Genomic DNA, 17,887 nt, shown 5'->3' on the forward strand with positions numbered 1-17,887 from the left:
AATTCTCCATTTGACCCACTGGCTCGGCCACTCTTTCTCCCACAGAAAGGGAGGTATCACCTATGTGATACCTCACTATTTCAGATAAAATTACATTTTTCACATTCATATTTGATACTGACCTCATCTGATGATCAAATGCTACTGTAAGAAAACAAGGAATACATATATTCACACTGCCCCTTTGCTCTTCTTGGACAGTGAAACAAATAAAGAAGCCATAAAATGAGAAAACATAATGAATTCAGGAAGTAGCTTGATCTTGACACATTTGTTTTATTCTTTCGTAGTTTATATTATACTAATTATCATGTAATATAATGTCTTTGACATTTAATCTTATATTGCTTTTGGATCTTTTGCCCATTCTCATTTTATGGCAGTAGGAAGCTTACCAATTTTTATATTTTCTTTTTTTTGTGATATGTTATTATAAGGCAGTTAATAACAACTACATATATAACAAATAAATCTAGATTTCTTCACTCACCCAAACTTACATCATTATCAACCCACTGGCTTATGTAGCATTTGATATATGAGACAATCTTTGGAGATTTGTCCAGAATGCAATAGCCAGACTAGTAAAACTATTCCTCCAGAACAGAAAAGTACCACTTTTGAGATTGCTGCAATTCTGAAGTCTAATTCAAAGTACCAGTTATTTCTTAAAAATTCCTTTGTGTCAGAATACTGGACTACATGAAGCATTGCCTTGCCAAAGTTGACTTTTAGTTATCATTAGAGAGTACCTCTTGTGAAGTTCACAAGACTAGAAGAAGCAGCAACCTTCTCTCTAGTGATCCCTGTATAATGCTTGTGGGTTTTTACATTTTTTTTCTAGGCTGAATTGATTTTCTTTGCTGATTTTTTATATGATTGACCATCACTCAGAGACATATGATTGGCGTGCACACACACCCAACTTACAAAGCTAGAATATGACCATTTAAACATGACCATGATAATTATAACTACTTTTAAATGAATATACAGCATGAAAAAATAACAGGAGATTAAGGAATTCTGAAAACCTTATACTACAAATTTGGATACAATGTGGTGGGCCTTCAGCAATTTTGCTGAAAAAAAAATATTAAAAGCCAAGTTATGATTTCAGGGGAAAGCTATCAAGATAACATTCCAAGAGAAAAGGCTTTTGAAACAAGCTATTATGTCCAGATCAAGTTGCTGGTGCTATTTAGGTTAGTCCACATAGGTATAGGTCTCAGACCCTTCAAAGACTTTAGTGTAATTCACAAAAGTAGAATTTCTTTTCTACCTTCTCTCTTCCTTTTAATTAGTTTTATTCTTCACATCTGAATAGAACACTGGAAAGAAATTATGTAAAGGGCTCAGAACTCTGCCATCCTTCTAATTCAACAGCTGATCACTCTCAGAAAATGCTCTGAACAGGACCGAATTAGGTAAAGCTGGAACAACCAGCAAAAGAAAGATCAAGCGTGAAAATGGATGAAATCTAGATGAGAACTCCAGACAAAAGCGTCTTACAAAATATTCCACCAGGGTAGTCCTATGGAGAAGCATTTGGGCAATTGTTCAAAATGCTGTTAATAGCTCAATTCTACACCCTCCTGGTCCCATGGCCCAGAGCATATGGGGTTCATTCTGTGCTTCCTAGTGCATGCATACCAACAAACCACAAAGAGCAACACCAGGAAAAGAGTAGAAACACAAATATAGACATATCCCTATAGTACACAAAAGATGCTTCTTATTGCCACCGTGGGTACAAATGTAGATGCTTCTTATGGCCATTGTGGGTACAAGTGTTGGAAAGAATTTAAGAATTCATAACCTATATGTTTTCCCTTTATTTTTTCTTTAAATTTGATCACTTTGCATACTAGCTACGAAGCAGTAAAAGTTTATACCCACATTGGGTTTTGTGAAAAAGGGCTCACTTATTCCAATTCAACTAGAAGAAACTGCCTCAAAATGTATTAGTAACATGAGGAGCTCTTATCTTTGCATCTTCTCCACACAGCTATTAGTACAGCTAAGGGCATTATGGTAACTGCAATTCACAGTAGGAATAAGAGCAGAATGTTTTAGGAGAGCGCAATTGTGGAGAGAAATGATCTTGGGAAAACTATGCAGCAACAGTTACAAAATATAAAAGCCCGGGAAATGCATTTAAGCATTACAGCATTTAAAACATTAGAAAAAAACTCTCAAACTGGCTCTGCCTTAATACTCTGGAGCAGTATGGTCTCAACCTTGGCAACTTAAAGATGTATGGACCTCAACCCCCATGATGCTGGAGTTGAAGTTCATACATCAAGTAGCCAAGATTAAGAACACAGTTCCAGAATATAAGAAGGAGGGAACGGAGAAAAATTCTGAGGCTTTCAAGATTCTTTTACTATAGACCAGTGGTTCTCAACCTGTGGGTCGGGACCCCATTTGGGGTCGATCAACCATTTCACGGGGGTCGCCAAGCAAGGCTGTCCGCCATTTTTTTTGTCTGCCATTTTTTTTGTCTGCCATTTTTTTCCCCTTTTCCAGCGGGTGCCTTACCTCCCTTAGGCTGGGCCAGCTGGTGGTCGGCCTGCTCCGTCTCTGCCGCTTGCCAGATATGCCTCAGCCGGCGCAGGGGGGGGAACCACGCATGCATGGCGCTCCCGGGCAGGGAAAGTCCTCGACTTACGACCGGTTGGGTAGTCCTAGACTTATGACCGGTTTAGTCCTCGACTTACGACCGGTTTAGTCCTCGACTTACAACCGGTTTAGTCCTCGACTTACGACTGGTTGGGGTCGCGGCATTAAAAAGGTTGAGAACCACTGCTATAGGCTAGCTCAATAGAGTTCCAATGAATAAACAATGAATGTTTCCTAACCTAGTCTATCTCAAAGGAGAAGAGTAATATCATCAATTTTTGGCAGTATTTTCTCTTGGGACACAAACCATAAATAGTCCTCTTCGTAGATTCAAACTTGAACAAGGAACTAATAAATGGCTCTTATTTATGGACACTTCCTCCTCAGTTTCTGCTCTTTCCCTCTACTTCCTTAAAGATAGCACATAGCTCCGGAGCCCCTTTCTCCCCTTCCCCTGCAAAATATTTTTTCTTCTTCTCTCAAGCTTGATTTTCTAAGTCACTCTTTTCTGTTTCCTGAGCGTCTTTCTGGAGATCTGCCTCATACCTTTCTCTCCCTTTAAAATCCAAATTTTAGTCTTGGCTGGGAAAATTCAAAAATTAAATGGAGCAATCTTGAATACCAATTTGATTTTCTGTTCTTCTGGATGTTGATTCATCAGGAAAATGATATTCTGTATAAATGTTGCCATATTTAAGAGGCAGAAAGATGTAAAAGTTCCTATATGCTGTTGAAGCCTTGCACATGCATGATCTCTTAAGCTCACTATTCTTTGTAAGGAAAAGGAAAATTTTAAATGCTCAGTATTTTAAAAAATGAAATATTTAGGAAATTTGAAGAAGAAATGTTATTCAACGATAACATCATAAAAATAGTTTATTATAATACATATAATTTACCTTCATGCACACTAAATATCTGTAATATGACTATACTTACTTGCCATCTGCTGGTCGCTTGCAAACACAATGAAATTTGCCACCAAAATCAATGTACAGATCATCTTCTAATATGTAAAAAATTTGTCCCGTGACAATTTTGTCTTTGGCAGGCCCCATCTGAATTAAAGGACAGGACCTCAACATTGATGCAAAGGATTCCACATTCTTGGAAGGCACCTAGAGAAAGCAGTCGTTTTAATTTAGGAAATTATCAGATTTGATTTCTTAATGTAATCTTTTACAGAATTTTTTTTATTTTATAGAGAAATTAAAGGTATTAAGAAACAGTAGCAGCAATCATACGAAGAATCCGAAACATTCATTCATTCAAAGAGCATTGATCTTGATGGGGATTTAGGTAGTGTTACATTTATTTATTCCTAAATAAAGAGTTATGCAAGAATGTTCTTCCTATCTCAGGATTAAGGATGATGAACTACTGTAGCCTATCTGATCTCAGGAGCATGCACACTTAGTTGCAATAATTATCTTCACAATAATTAACGTATCTTTCCCTTATGCACTTAAGGTAACATGTAACACAGTATGTTCCATTTCATAATAGTTAAAAAACAGACAGTATAAAATAGAGCTACAGAACACCTTAAAGGCTAGACAATGTGATACCATACTAATTTTGTACCTATTGTATGAGCATATACACACATCTGGAGGCAAGGGCATTTTACACAGTGGGCATGCAAGCTTAGAAAAATATAAGGCTGCTTTAAAAAAAATTAAAAAGTTCTTTATATCACTTTTGCATTTTAAACATTTCTAGTGAAGATCTGCCTAGTCTTACAATGAAACAACAGGGCTTTTTCAAAATCTCTCCTCACAAAGCTTCACATGCCCTTTCTTTTACAGTATTAACAGTTATATGACATGATTTTAATCACTGTTTAAAATAATTGTAAGAGTGGTTTCTACTTTGAAAAATAAATTTAGAATAGTGGGGTCTTTGCAGTCTCTGAACTTGGTTGTTTGCTTGCAGATGTCTCATTACCAAATTAGATAATATCATCAGACTTACCTAGTTTGGTAATTAAATGTCTGCAAGAAAACAATCAAGCTCAGAAAGCACCAACGAGCCCCATAGTTCAACCCTGAAATACAAATATTCTCTTCCAAATTTAGAATAAGATTTGCTGTGAAATTCCACATTCAGTCTCAGATGCATGAGATAACACAGTAGATCATAGTATATTAAAAAGCAAATATGACTGGATATTTTAGGAATAAAGTAAATTAAGCTGAGTTAAGCTGAGCAGCACAGGAAAATTTTAAATTATACAATATGCTATCTAGGAGACCCAAATGGAATGAAAGGGCAATAACACTAAAAATGCACTATTAATTATATGCTCAGCTACAACACAATAAATAACAGGATCATTTTCTATCATATTGTTGCAAAAGTGTATAAGCCAACTACAAAAACAATTTCAGAAGGTCAATTGAGAATCTTTGTGGAATAGCTATGTCATCACATGTGGAACAAATCTCTCTGGGCCTAGAAATTAGAAGACAGGTGTACTTAAGTGTTCTTAAACTAACAAGAAAAAACCAAAGGAACATACAAATTACTGGATTTATTGCACAAATTCTTTAGAAAAGGTTTTGTTTACTAAAAATAGCGCCACATGTAGATACAGATAAATCAAATGAAAAGAGAAGTTTTAGAAAGGCTGAAGGACATAAAACCAGATAGTTAACACTGAATGAATAATGGAGAGCAAGCAATATACTTGAAAAAGTTTCCTTTTGGATTATTGCTTACAGAAAAGCCTTTGACTATACAGAATAGATTATGCTAGAAAATTAAATATACACATATTGGACTGAATATGCCATAATATTTAATTACTTTTCTATGAATCTCTAAAATGACCCATTTAGAAATCAAAAGAAAGACTCCGTGCAGCCTTCAGGTACCGGACTAATTCAGGGTTAGCCTCAGGCTAGAGAACCTTAAAGGACCCGTTAAGGCTGCACTTCTCCAGTTCCGGAATAAAGTGGACACGCGAAAGAAAGCCGAGGGAAGAGTAAGAAAGGATGCACAAAGCCGCACCTTGCTTCCGCTATCGCCGCCAACTTCCCCTTCTTTTGAAGAAGCCTCCCGGCGACAGCCAAGCGTCACCCCAGGACTGGCGCAGGAGACACGTCTTCCTACCGTAGAAGCTCCCCGATGTAGAGATCGCCCAACAGCAGCAGCTAAGAGAGCGGCAGCTACCATGACTAAATCCAACCGCGGCTGGCCAAACTCCGCCCACACCGGAAGTGGTAACTTTCCAACCCGCCTCCACACAACAATCATAGAGATTCTGAGTAGGAGAGGCTTTGGGCTCTGTTTGGAACAGAGCGGAAATTCACCGGATGTCACGGGGGGAAACTCTCGGATTGAACAGAACCCGATTCCTTCATTCCGCTGAGGCGCAACGTTGTTGACGCTCGGCCGCTTTTACGCACGCGCTCTTCGCCGTGTCTTTACGTGATGCGTGTTTGGGAAGCTCAGCTGGTCTTTCTAGGAGCAGGGGTAGGCAACATTGGCTTTTATGACTCGGGGACTTCAACTCCCAGAATTCCTGAGCCAGCCATGCTGAGGGAAAAGGGAGGTTTCCAAGCTGAGCTATGCTAACTCAGGAATTCTGGGAGTTGAAGTCCCCGAGTCATAAAAGAGCCAAGGTTGCCTACCCGTTCTAGGGCAGGGGTCCTCAACCTTGGCAACTTTAAGACTTGTGGACTTCAACTCCCAGAATTCCTCTCTGGGAGTTGAAGTCCACAAGTCTTAAAGTTGCCAAGGTTGAGGACCGCTGTTCTAGGGCGACGTAGCAGGTGCTCGTTCTCAGCAAAGCTAGGAATTAGGAGGGAGTGTAGGAATCCCAGCTGGGACAGAGAATTCTCAAATGCTCTTTTTGTTTGTATACTTTATTATTTTTAAAAATAACTTTAAGGCTGTGAATATATCCAGCAAACCTTCCTCCTATTTTCCCCACAGCAATCCCCAAGGTGGGTTGGGCTGAGAATGTGACTGGCTTTCACGGTTAAGGCAGGACATGAACTCAGTTTCCAGCTCTCTAGCCCTGTGCCTTAATCACTAGGCTATTCATGATCTTGAAAATGTCACACCTTAGTAATACGTTTTCTAATAAATCAATTAATGGTATTTATGTCAACATCATTGGACCACTTAGGGCATTATACTATAAGTGAATTTCAGGTGTTTTTTTTTTCAAATTCCGTGCCTTGCAGTTCCATCTGTTTCTTCATTTCTCATATAAATATCAGTAAATGTCAGTCTTCCATTCAACTTTTTAACATGTTCATGAAGTTTTCTCAAAATATCCAGAATTAAGCTATGGTTGGTAATTATACTGTAAAACTGAAAACTCAAAATAGTTGCACATCTATGAACATCCTATTGCTTAATTCAGAGTAACCAAATCAATTGTGTCTAAGTTACCAAAGTTTAAAAAGATACTGTTGTTATATCAAGAGTTCAGTCTTTTTGTTCAACTACTGCCACCTTGTGGTTTTTACTTAGATGTTATTTATGGCAAGAATTGTTTTTCTAAAATCTAAAATATTTGTTTTATTCACCTAACAACTACAAACTGGCCTAGTGGGTTCACAATCCAGATTGTATTGTGTGTTGTGCAATTCAATCAATTGGGTGGAATAAATCTTAATTAAACTTGGTTAAGCATGTTATAGTAGCACACCAGTGAGTGTCAGTACCTAGAGCAGACATGTCAAACTCGCGACGTCAAGTGATGTCGCGCAACTTATCGGAGCTTTTTCGCTATTGCCAGCAATGGGGTGGGCGCGGCTCCGGTATGATGAAACCAGCCCACGGACTGGCAGTTTGACACCCTTGACCTAGAGTATCTGGAGGATAAATAAGCTTTTCAAAGAGGAGATCCTGGATTTAGCACTTTTAGGATGCCATCTAAAACCATTCAAGCCATCAATCAATTGGCAAAAGGACCGAATGTAATACTTATCTGCAAATCCATTCTTGGAATATCAAGTGTTTGATAGTATCTGTCTATATTAATTATTGTACCTGTGGAGAATGATTTCCTAAAACAAATATAACAACAACAACAATAATAATAAAAAAAAGTTGGAAGGGATCTTGGAAGTCATCTAGTCCAACCCCCTGCTCAGGCAGGAAACCCTATACCATTTCAGACAAATGGCTGTCCAGTCTCTTCTTAAAAACTTCCAGTGTTGGAGCATACACAGCTTCATTCATTCATTTCATTCATTCTTATATCCTCTGTGTTGTACCTTATGATGTCTCAGTATCAGGCTGCGTCAAAATATATCTCCATTTGTAAGGAAAACTAAATTTTATCTGTAATAGTTATTTATCACATGGTTTATAATCCAAAATTGTATAATGCTGCTTTGTTTATGATTATGACCACGTGCACACATACAGCCAAAGATTATAAAATACTTTATAATCTTATAATCCTATTTTGCTTCTTTACATGGCAGTTTTCATTTTGTTTTCCACTATCTAATCTCTAACATACCAGTTGGAAGCCAATATTTATTTTACAAAAGTTCTAACTGCAATTGCAGTGCAGAGTTTGTTTGTATGTGGAAGGGCATATGAGTCCAAAGCACAGCAAGAAGTACAGCCTGATTATATAAATAGGGAAAAATTCAACTGAACAAGGTTGTTGTAAACAAAAACAAAATCACACTATATGAAACTGACTGGAATAGTTAAGAAGGGATTCTCTTGTTAAAAGGACCTATACCCAGCACAACTTAGTTCCAATGGACCTGGGAAAGGGTGGTGGAATAGAGCTAGAAGGCATGGTAAAGCAAGAGAAAAACCTGTGGAAAAACAGAGTACCTAAAAGCTGGATGTGCAAGAAATAAAGCTTTGGTCCGATATATCAAAAATCAGAAAACTGCCTACTTAATTCTTTAAACAAGTTCATATAATGACAACAAGCAGATCCTGGGAAAACTATGTTAAGAAGTATAGCTAAGTATTTTAAAGTAACTAATATCCAACTGAACTTCAATATGTATACAAATGAACTGTATGAAATATAAAACCATGTTTGAAAACATTCAGATAGCCTTTTGTGTTTGACAATACAATGCATTTTATTTGTATACGTAATCAAGTACTCAGACTAAATCTGAAATGCTACAGAAAGCTGCCAAATACAGCGTAAGTTGACTTATATGATGTGTAGCCTTTTTGGTGCAGCTATAAAGTCAAAGCCCAAGTTACGGTGCATCTTAAGGATGTGTTCTAGTTCTAGTTTAAGCTTGGTGATTAAAAGAAGCAAAAACATCTTCAAAATATGTTTTATAATGTGCCAGAAAATAAAACATATAAATCTTTTTAGAGCAACAAATTTAATTAATATTTTATATATGAAATTGACCTATGATTGCAATATTAAATATATTCTCAAGCTTCAATATGGATTTTCAATTTAGACAGGCTCCTATTTCATTGAAGGCCTTTTCTTACAGATGCAAACTCCCAGAATCCACATACACATGTGTACAAACTGCCCACAGCTTCTACCAATAGTAATGGAGAGGAGGATGAAATATACTCTCCCATAATTTAAATTCATGAGAGTGGAATAAACATATAACACTTTTAATTAGCATGGAATGATTTGAAAGCTGTATTAAGCTTTTACATTTATCATCTGCTTCATGCCTATAAACTCATTTTACTTCTGCAACATTCAGTAGACAAGGCAAAAACAATTAAATCCACTTGTAACCTTGAAGGAAAAAAAAGTATTTCAGGCTGAGATCTGTCAAAAGACATATTTTCTGGAGAATTTCAATAAATCACAGATGACATGCTTGGAAGCTACCCATCTTCAGCTTTCATAACTGCAAAAGAAAAGTGGTACAATAGCCATTGCAAAACCCAAACCAATTTATTTGGCCAAAGAATATTAATTAATTTGGCCAATTTATTTGGCCAAAGAATATCAATTAATATCCACTTAATGGCTAGACAAAGACTTCCAAGGTTTGTCTGTGAAAGCAGACATGAAGTGATGACTCATAATGTAAATGTCACATGGGCATAATGTTCCAGCTCTGTTTTTAATTTTTTGTAATGCAGTAACTTAGTGATTACCTAGACCGGAATTAAGCCTAATACTCAAAATACATAAAAATTCCTGTCCTGCAGATTAACAAAGGCAAGTGTATTTTCCTAGTTCAAAAATACTCTGAACCTCAAGAAACTATTAAATATTTAGAAAGCTAAGTGCTAAACAGAAGAACACTCTGGAGGAATCAATAGCAGAGGTGATGCACTTCAGCATTTGCTTGCAGCATCTGACAGTGGACAGTACAAAGGTGAGGCAATCATTGAGTCTCCTCTTCAGTCTGCTTTGGGGTAGCTTCTGTGGCACTGGCGTTGGCAGCAGAATTCAGGACATCTCCAAAGTCAGCTCCAGCAGGCTTATTTCCCCCAACCTTAGTCTAAAAGGGCAATTTAAAATTTTATGAGGCTAATCAGTGGATACTGTAAATCAGGGGTCCTCAACCTTGGCAACTTTTAAGACTTGTAGACTTCAACTCCCAGAATTCCTCAGCCAGCATGTAAATTGAAGTCCACAAGTCTTAAAGTTGGCCAAGGTTGATGACCCCTGCTGTAAATAATCTGTGTTTTAGACCAATCTTTTTCATCTTTAGCAACTTTAACATTTGTGGACTTTAACTCCCAGAATTCCTCAGCCGGCATGTAAATTGCTGTACACTTATATATTTAGCAGCCATTTACCACTTTAAGGCAGCAAATCAATTTAAGAAGGGTTTCCATAGAACTCCCTCCCCCATCCAAAGTACGCTTTTAGCATTTTTCTGGGAAATGTGGCATTTCAACAGCTTTCCAGTAATTTGTGGCAAAATACTAGACTGAGGATTAAAAAAAAAAAGACCTCTAATACTGAAGAGGGCAATTTTTCCACTGGAATATATTCACGCCCCATTTTCTGTTAGAACACTATTTTTATTTGCATATTTTTTCCATGGAAACTATTACACCTAGGAAGCCTCTCATCTTGCCTTGCTAAGAGTATCAACCCAGAACCTTCTGCCCAAAAGCAATTCTAAAAATGTTTTATGAGTTCTTCAGATCTGCTGTAAGTACACCACCCAGAATTCCTAGCAAGCTTGGCTTTAATTGGTTTTATTGATAAAAGTAATGAGTACTACTGTCTGGATTCATAATTTCCAGAATTCTGATACCATATTATGTACTAATGAAGTTAAAAAGTCTCGAAATGGAATAAAGCACTATTCCACTAGAGTACAATATTTCCAAAGGTATTCATACTGAATCGATGTTATTCTATTTTCAAGAATAAAAGCTCTTCTCTATTCTATCTTGCAGTTGCAATAAGTGCTAAATGTAAAATTCATTCCATAGATGGGAGAAACCTAAGTGTTAAACTATTAGTATCTTGGTAAGTTAATTCTTTTATAACCAATTCCTTCCCCTTTAGCAACACATTTTATTGTTAAATGTTACCTTTAGGGTCTCCACTTTTTCTTCAAATGACTTGAATGTTGGAGAATTTCTAATGAAAGAAAAAAGAAAAAAAATTCAAGTTAGAAATATACATGCAATCTCAGACTAAGTAGGGAGAACCTACAAACAAAATTAAATAGTATTCCATAGTATTTAAAATGTAACCTCTGATACTTTAAATTTAGTAAGCACTCTTTTTCCTCATCACCATCTGGTTAGTGATGATGAGGAATGTATTCATTTTTAAAAGGATTGTCACTCACATATAGTACTTATCACCATCATTTTAGATTTGTTACTGATTTCTATAGTTACATGAATTTTACTCTGAATTATGTTCAGAGCTGTAGTTTTACAGCTTTACAAATAGGTTCCGCCCAAACAAACTATTCATCACATTTTCAGTGTATCTCTTGCTTTAAATACAGATGTGCCAAGCAGTTTGTATATAAATCTGATACTTTTATATACTTAATATCCTGGTGCAGTTGTACCAAACAAACTGAGCCATTCCTATTCACATTTTGTCAAATTTGGGCACTCTAGTAAACAATACATACTTTACCTCATAGCAGGCATACTAATTGAATGCTGTAGACAACGTATACTAAATGGCAGCATTAAAAGAAAGGAAAATCTGGTTATAAAAACTGATTAGCATGTCCTTGAAGAGAATATTTTTTGACAGTACTGTAGTGGTAGAATTTGTAAAAGAATAGAGGAGTTTCAGGTGACTTTATATAATGACTCATCCTTTTTCCAAACCTTTTAGCCCAGGTGTCCCCAACTTAGGGTCTGGGGCTGGGCCACAAGCTCTTGGGCAGCGAGCCGTGGAAATGGCTGGCCGTTGTGCGCATGCGGGGCACGCATTCTCCACTTGCACTAGCGCCCGTGACACCATTTGCACATGCTAGTGCGGGGCGGGTGTTCACAGCCCATTTGCGCATGCACTGCTAGCCTGGGTGGTTTGCGTGGTCTATTTGCACATGCGCAAACAGGCCGCTAGCCCCCGTGGGGGTGTGTGGCCGTTCACGCACACGTACAGTGTTAGTGCATGCTGCATGCATGAACATGGCTGCTAGTGCTGCGCCAGTGTGTGTAGCTTTAATTTTGAAGCTGCTCTCCTTCCCTCCAGTCCGGGAGACCGGAAAGGTTAGAGACCTCTGTTTTAGACATCTCACTTGAAAGAATAAATGCATAAACTCTGTAGGATAGCAAGCAGCATTTGGAAATAAGAATATGATTCTATATAAAAGAATATACCATATAAATACTTTTTCAAAGTATTGTAAATATGTAGATATCTGAAGATTTCAATAAGTGCCAAAATAAGATTATTCTCTGCATTAAAATCCAGCTTTTTCAATTCAGCAGTTTTAAAATCAAATACAGTGATTTGTTTTATTTGTGTAGATAGATCAGCCAGATGATTCCAGCTTTAATTTGACATCTATATTTTGCTTTATCTAAATATTATGTTATATTCAGTTTTATTAATAACTGTCCTGCCTTCAACCTGCAAATCTATAGCCTGATGCTAGGGAATGGAATTCAGAGCTATAGTCTGTATAATATTAGTTTGCCAGGACACCTAAAGGTGCAGAAGCATTTTTCTGCAAATTTCATCAACTGTACAATAATTCAAAACCACATTAACAGTTTAATTCTAAGCAATTCTGAGATTTACAAGTCCATGCAGGGGAATTCACAACATTCACAACATGCTATTGCCTAGAAAATTTTCTACTTTTATAGTCTGAGCTGCTTATTGCTCCTAATGCAAGTTTCAGAGCATTTCCTTTTGTCAATTTGTGCTTCAAGAGAAGCTTGTAGAAGTGGAGAGTTCTGTACATATGAGTTCAATGGAACAATATTCCCCATGCCAACTGCAAATATATTTTAGTCAAGTCTCTGCTAACCATCTAACTCAGTGTAAATTGCAAAATTCCAAACCAACCACATACAAAAAAAAGTTCTAATACAAAAACACTATTAGAATCAAAATTATATTTATAATAATAAAAATTACTTGAATCAAAATTATATCCATAATACAGGCAAAATCTCTAAGGCCTTTTACTGTCCTTTGATCATTATTTTGGTTTATTATGCTTCACATTGTTTGGCAATCAAAATTCTTTTGAGTCTATTACAACAGAGTTCCCCAACCCTTCCGACTTTGCAGACCGGTGGTGGCGGGGAGGGGAATGTTCCGTGAGAGTGATGAGCAAGGATGCGCACGCAGTTCCATTCGCCCAAGAGGCAGGCATGCGCACATGGCACTCACGCAAATGGAACACATGTGCACATGCTCACCAGCCATTTGCGCAAGTGGAAATGCATACACATGCGCATGCTCGCATGCCACTTCTGTGGCCTGGTTCTGAGCAGTTCAAGGCCAGGTAGTGGGCCGCAGCCCAGGGGTTCGGACCCCTGCATTACAACATTATTAAACTGTATTAAAAAGCAATTAATCAGTTGTTTAATTGCAAGTAATAAAACAGAGCATAGAGAAACCATTGAATTAACGTTCACCATTAGAACTCTGTTGCCTATCTGTTGGTGATAATCTGCTGAAACATTTCAAAATGACAGCCAAGAAAGAAAATAAGGATCTAGAGATTCTGCTGCACAGACAGCATTTTGTTTTTTTTTTGTTTTTTTAAAAAACTGATACAATTAATCTCCATTACAACGTAAATAACTAACTGGAGGGAGAAAATAAAACATACTTCACATCTTCCAGCTTCTTTGTGATGGCAGAACCCACTGTTGAGAAAGCAGCAGACGCTTTCTGTCCAGCCTGAGACAATGTTTCTGATGTCTTCTTATACCTGTATCGGAAAGTTAGTCAATTTCTGTCATCATGGTTTTGTACCCCTGAACCTTAAAGGTTCAGATTGTCTATTTCCCTTTTCAGCACATTTAAAATTAAGAGGTAATGTATCCCATGAAAAACATTAACAAAGTCTCTTAATAACCACTGAACATCAACTTTAGATTGAATTTTAAACAAAGCTTTCATCTATTAAGATAAATTAAGGTTACTGATCTGTTGCTAAGGTTTGTTATTGTATTTGATTTTTAAAAAAGGAACTACATAAAAGAAAAGTCAGATTGCTTTCATCTTAGACAATGATTGGCCTTCAGCTACCAACATTTTTAAAAATTAAAGTATTTAGTAGTACTAGTATTACTAGTAGTAGTAGTATTACTAGTATTACTACTACTACTACTAGTAGTAGTAGTAGTAGTAGTAAATTGAGCAAGGATGTTGATATACTTGTTTAGCAGAATTCTAAATATTACTTGCCTGGAAATGATCTGCCACTCTATTTTAACTAATAAAATTGCCATGACATAGATACTATATACATATTAAACATTTGAAAGCTCTCCTAATGGAAGACAACAAACAACAGCTATATTCATATGCCATGCTAAACCATCATTTGTTTTGTTTTGTCTACCTGTGATGTGTGAACCCGGGTTTTACATTATAAAACATGACTTATAGTCTAACATTTTGCCTAGACTAGACTATAATGACTTATTCAACAACCATGGTTCATATGAAGTACATCAGAAAAAAGCAATAACGAGATATCCATGCAGAGAATTCAACTTCCCTCTCCACTAGACCCCAAATTTTAAAAAATCCTGCCCCATTACATCTCAAATTATAGGTTTTTCTGGATAATATTCATGAAACTCAATTAATTAAACTCAAGCACTTTCGCATCACTCCCAAATAGCAAAATAAACATACGCATTTGTTGAAGTTACATCTTGCCACCCTTTAGAAATATTTTGTTTCAGTTCTTGCAGTGAAGTGATGCCTAGTTTCCTCTTTATTTCAGCTAGATGCTTCTCTTTGGCAGCTAACACCTGTGACAAAGTCTGGATTTCTTCTTCTACCTATGGGACAGAATCCACAAAGCAAAGCAATGAAAAGAATGTTATATATAAAGAAAATGCTACTTCACACACTTCACTAGCATTTCTTTCAGAAGATTTATGTCTATATTTTACTGCAGACTTCAACATACACATTAGATAGAATGGAATCAAATACATTAGGCCACTTCAAATTCAATAAGTATCTGGTATTCAACTACTGTATTCTAGTTCATATGCAGTATCTATACCAGTTCATAAATTTAAGCAAGAAAACCTTTATATATCATAAACGTGCATAAGTGCTTTATCAAATCTCAACTTTATTAAGAATCTACTACAACACTACAGTATATTTTTATTTAATCAATTTGTATAACTGTATATGTCAACAAGGGACTAGGGGCAGAGAACAGTTTCAAGTAAAAAATAACTGCATCACAAATACAAAAATTCAAACGCATAGCAGCTGAGAAAAATATCACAATCAGCAAGTCTAACACAGCAAGGAGGTGGGTCCTCTTGCAGTCGGGGGTCCAGGCCCTGAGACAGGTCTTTAGGACCACAAAAAAGGCTAGGAAGTTTAGGGCCATCCTAATCTCCAGGGGGAGAATTTTCTATAAGGTCAGCCTAATGGCAGAAAAAGCATGTCTTCTAGGTTCCACCAACAGGCATTCCTTAACCAATGGGATCCAAAGCACGCCCATCCTACTGGCCCAGATTGGATGGTTAGAAACAAATAGACAGAGATGGTCCCTCAAGTAACCTATAACTATTTAACTAGAGATCCTAAAACAACCCTTAATTACTGTATGAGGGTTTTTTTTTTTATAAAAGAGCAATCCATAGGAAGTATAGTTTGGGATGACATCACTAGACAGATGGCTTTTTTAAATTCATGGGGATAGTGTTAAGGGAAGACTTAGATTATTTTAAACAGATGAAATGGGTGCCTTGGGTCATTCATTTGCTTCATTACTCCACCAAATGAGAAATCAGCTTAATTTGTACATTTCTGTTGATTGTGAAAATTGAAATAGGTACCTTTAAGCCTCCCATTTCACTCCAACTCACCCAAAACCTAAAAAAGATGTTTAACATTTTAGCTCCCCCCCACACCAGGGATGCTGCAGGAGCCACATGCTGATATATGACTTTCCTAGAATATATTCATACTGTTCAGGCCTTCTTGAAAAACTAAGCTTATTTTATTCATAGCAACATCAGAAAAGGGGCACATTGACAATATATATAATTATGCCAATAATATGTAAGTCCCCATGAACAGCTCAAAGTCAACATGCAGGCAAGTTCTTTTAGCTCCAGAACCTCCAATAGAGTTAAATGGGGTTAAATTTTAGATCCTCCCATTCTGATAACATCCCTAGGTATAATCCCTGAAGCCCTTCAGAAGGACAGGGAGCAAAAATGTGGCTTCCAGCCTACTGTGGTTTCTTAAATCATGGTTAAATACAAAATGACTTTGCACAATCTGTTAATCATTTTATCTTTCTCAAATATAGGTGTATAAGTAAATGTTTCAGATTAGTGTTAAAGATCGCACAAGAAGTTGTCATTCCAAATTAAATTTACCTTAGCAAGCTCACTTCTAAGTTCTTCTTGTTCTTCTTCAGAGAGAGCTTCTATATTAATTGCAGCAACCGCATCTTCTCCTTCAGGAATGGCTTCATTTTTCAGCAGACCTTTAAAAAGCAGAACAAAATTGTCAACCTAGCATCACACTACAAAGGTGTTCCACAGCGAGGTAAAATGGAAGTCATTAGGATGGGCTCGGTATGAAAAAAAGACTGATGTACTGCAAGGTGTGAAAATATTAAGATATTAAGTTCAACTGACTAAAGCTTATCTTAGGGAAATTATAAAAAGTATAAGTCAGGGGGCAAAGAAGCAGGGTGGTTTTTTTTTTTATTTAAATGCCAAGTCAAGAATGAATCCCAATAAAAACCCAGACAGACAAGTTAGTTTCAGGCATAACATTTCATCAACCATCATAGAGCACACTATTGATGGTTGCTCCTCCCCCTGCCCTGTCCAACAGTAAGCTGTGCCAAGCAATTTTACTTAGCCACCCTTTTTGACCCACATGACGTCAATGCCCTGTTCTCATTTAGTGTGAAAACTGAAAGTATGGCTGGACAGAACTCCCTAGCTCCATCGCATTTTTTTATTATGATCTACAAACAAAAGGCAAAAATATGTGTCCCAGGATAATGTGACCAATCTGGGTCGGTCACTGGGGACCAGCGGTTCTGCCGTCTGAGTTTTCAGACTCGTGCTAGAACTCATCTTCAGGGAGCTTCTCTCTGGCCTAGAGTTCGAAAGCTCAGAAGACAGAACACCTGGTCCCTGGTCCCCAGTGACCAACCCAGATAAACAAAGTATTGGACCAAAAGTCTATGCCTCACTGAGGGCTCCTTATATCCAGGAGCCAATCCTGTAAGTGGACCTGAACCGGGTTAGGGTTAATATTACAGATTATTATTACATTGCAAAGCAATTACAGCAGCAGTATCTCCAAACATGACCCTTTTCTTTTAGGCCAAGGATAAGCCACTCTCCCACGGGTCTAACTATGACTGATGCCCTGATTTGCCAGTAGGCTATAGGAGCTGCCACTCCTCTCCCCTCAATGAGTTGAGCGTATTTTGAGTGGATGCCAAAGTCCATTTTATTTTATTTATTTATTTATAATTTAATTTATACCCCGCCCTTCTCCTCATGGGACTCAGGGCGGCTAACAGCCTCATAAAAACTACAATACAAATACAATAATTAAAAGCCGAATTAAAAAGAAATATTTAAACAGGCCGATCAATTAAAATTATCCTTAAAAATCCCCTGAAACTTTAAAATCATTAAAAAT

General features: G+C 37.1%; 2 protein-coding genes across 4 annotated transcripts in view; both read right to left on the reverse strand.

Moving 5' to 3' along the window:
* The window catches only part of MRPS28 (mitochondrial ribosomal protein S28), a 35,340-nt gene extending 29,507 nt beyond the window's left edge, over positions 1 to 5,833 (reverse strand). The window contains exons 1-2 of the mRNA XM_029287323.1: positions 5,635 to 5,833; positions 3,562 to 3,740 (exon numbers count right to left, since the gene is read on the reverse strand). Coding sequence (XP_029143156.1) covers positions 3,562 to 3,740; positions 5,635 to 5,799 — 344 coding nt within the window. The 5' untranslated portion in view covers positions 5,800 to 5,833. The remainder of the gene's footprint in view (positions 1 to 3,561; positions 3,741 to 5,634) is intronic.
* A 2,837-nt stretch (positions 5,834 to 8,670) lies between these two features.
* Positions 8,671 to 17,887, reverse strand: part of TPD52 (tumor protein D52) — a 26,088-nt gene continuing 16,871 nt past the window's right edge. For 2 of the 3 annotated variants that reach the window (XM_015832057.1, XM_015832056.1), the window contains exons 2-6: positions 16,597 to 16,706; positions 14,876 to 15,024; positions 13,839 to 13,940; positions 11,107 to 11,155; positions 8,671 to 10,055 (exon numbers count right to left, since the gene is read on the reverse strand). In XM_015832057.1, the coding sequence (XP_015687543.1) occupies positions 9,939 to 10,055; positions 11,107 to 11,155; positions 13,839 to 13,940; positions 14,876 to 15,024; positions 16,597 to 16,706 (527 nt within the window). In that variant the 3' untranslated portion in view covers positions 8,671 to 9,938. Of the gene's footprint in view, positions 10,056 to 11,106; positions 11,156 to 11,671; positions 11,714 to 13,838; positions 13,941 to 14,875; positions 15,025 to 16,596; positions 16,707 to 17,887 lie in introns of all 3 variants that reach the window. The other variant, XM_015832058.1, reaches the window with a different exon arrangement.

The sequence above is a fragment of the Protobothrops mucrosquamatus genome, unplaced genomic scaffold (genome assembly GCF_001527695.2).
Source record: "Protobothrops mucrosquamatus isolate PMUCROS unplaced genomic scaffold, P.Mucros_1.0 scaffold_297, whole genome shotgun sequence".
NCBI classification, from domain to species: Eukaryota; Metazoa; Chordata; class Lepidosauria; order Squamata; family Viperidae; genus Protobothrops; species Protobothrops mucrosquamatus.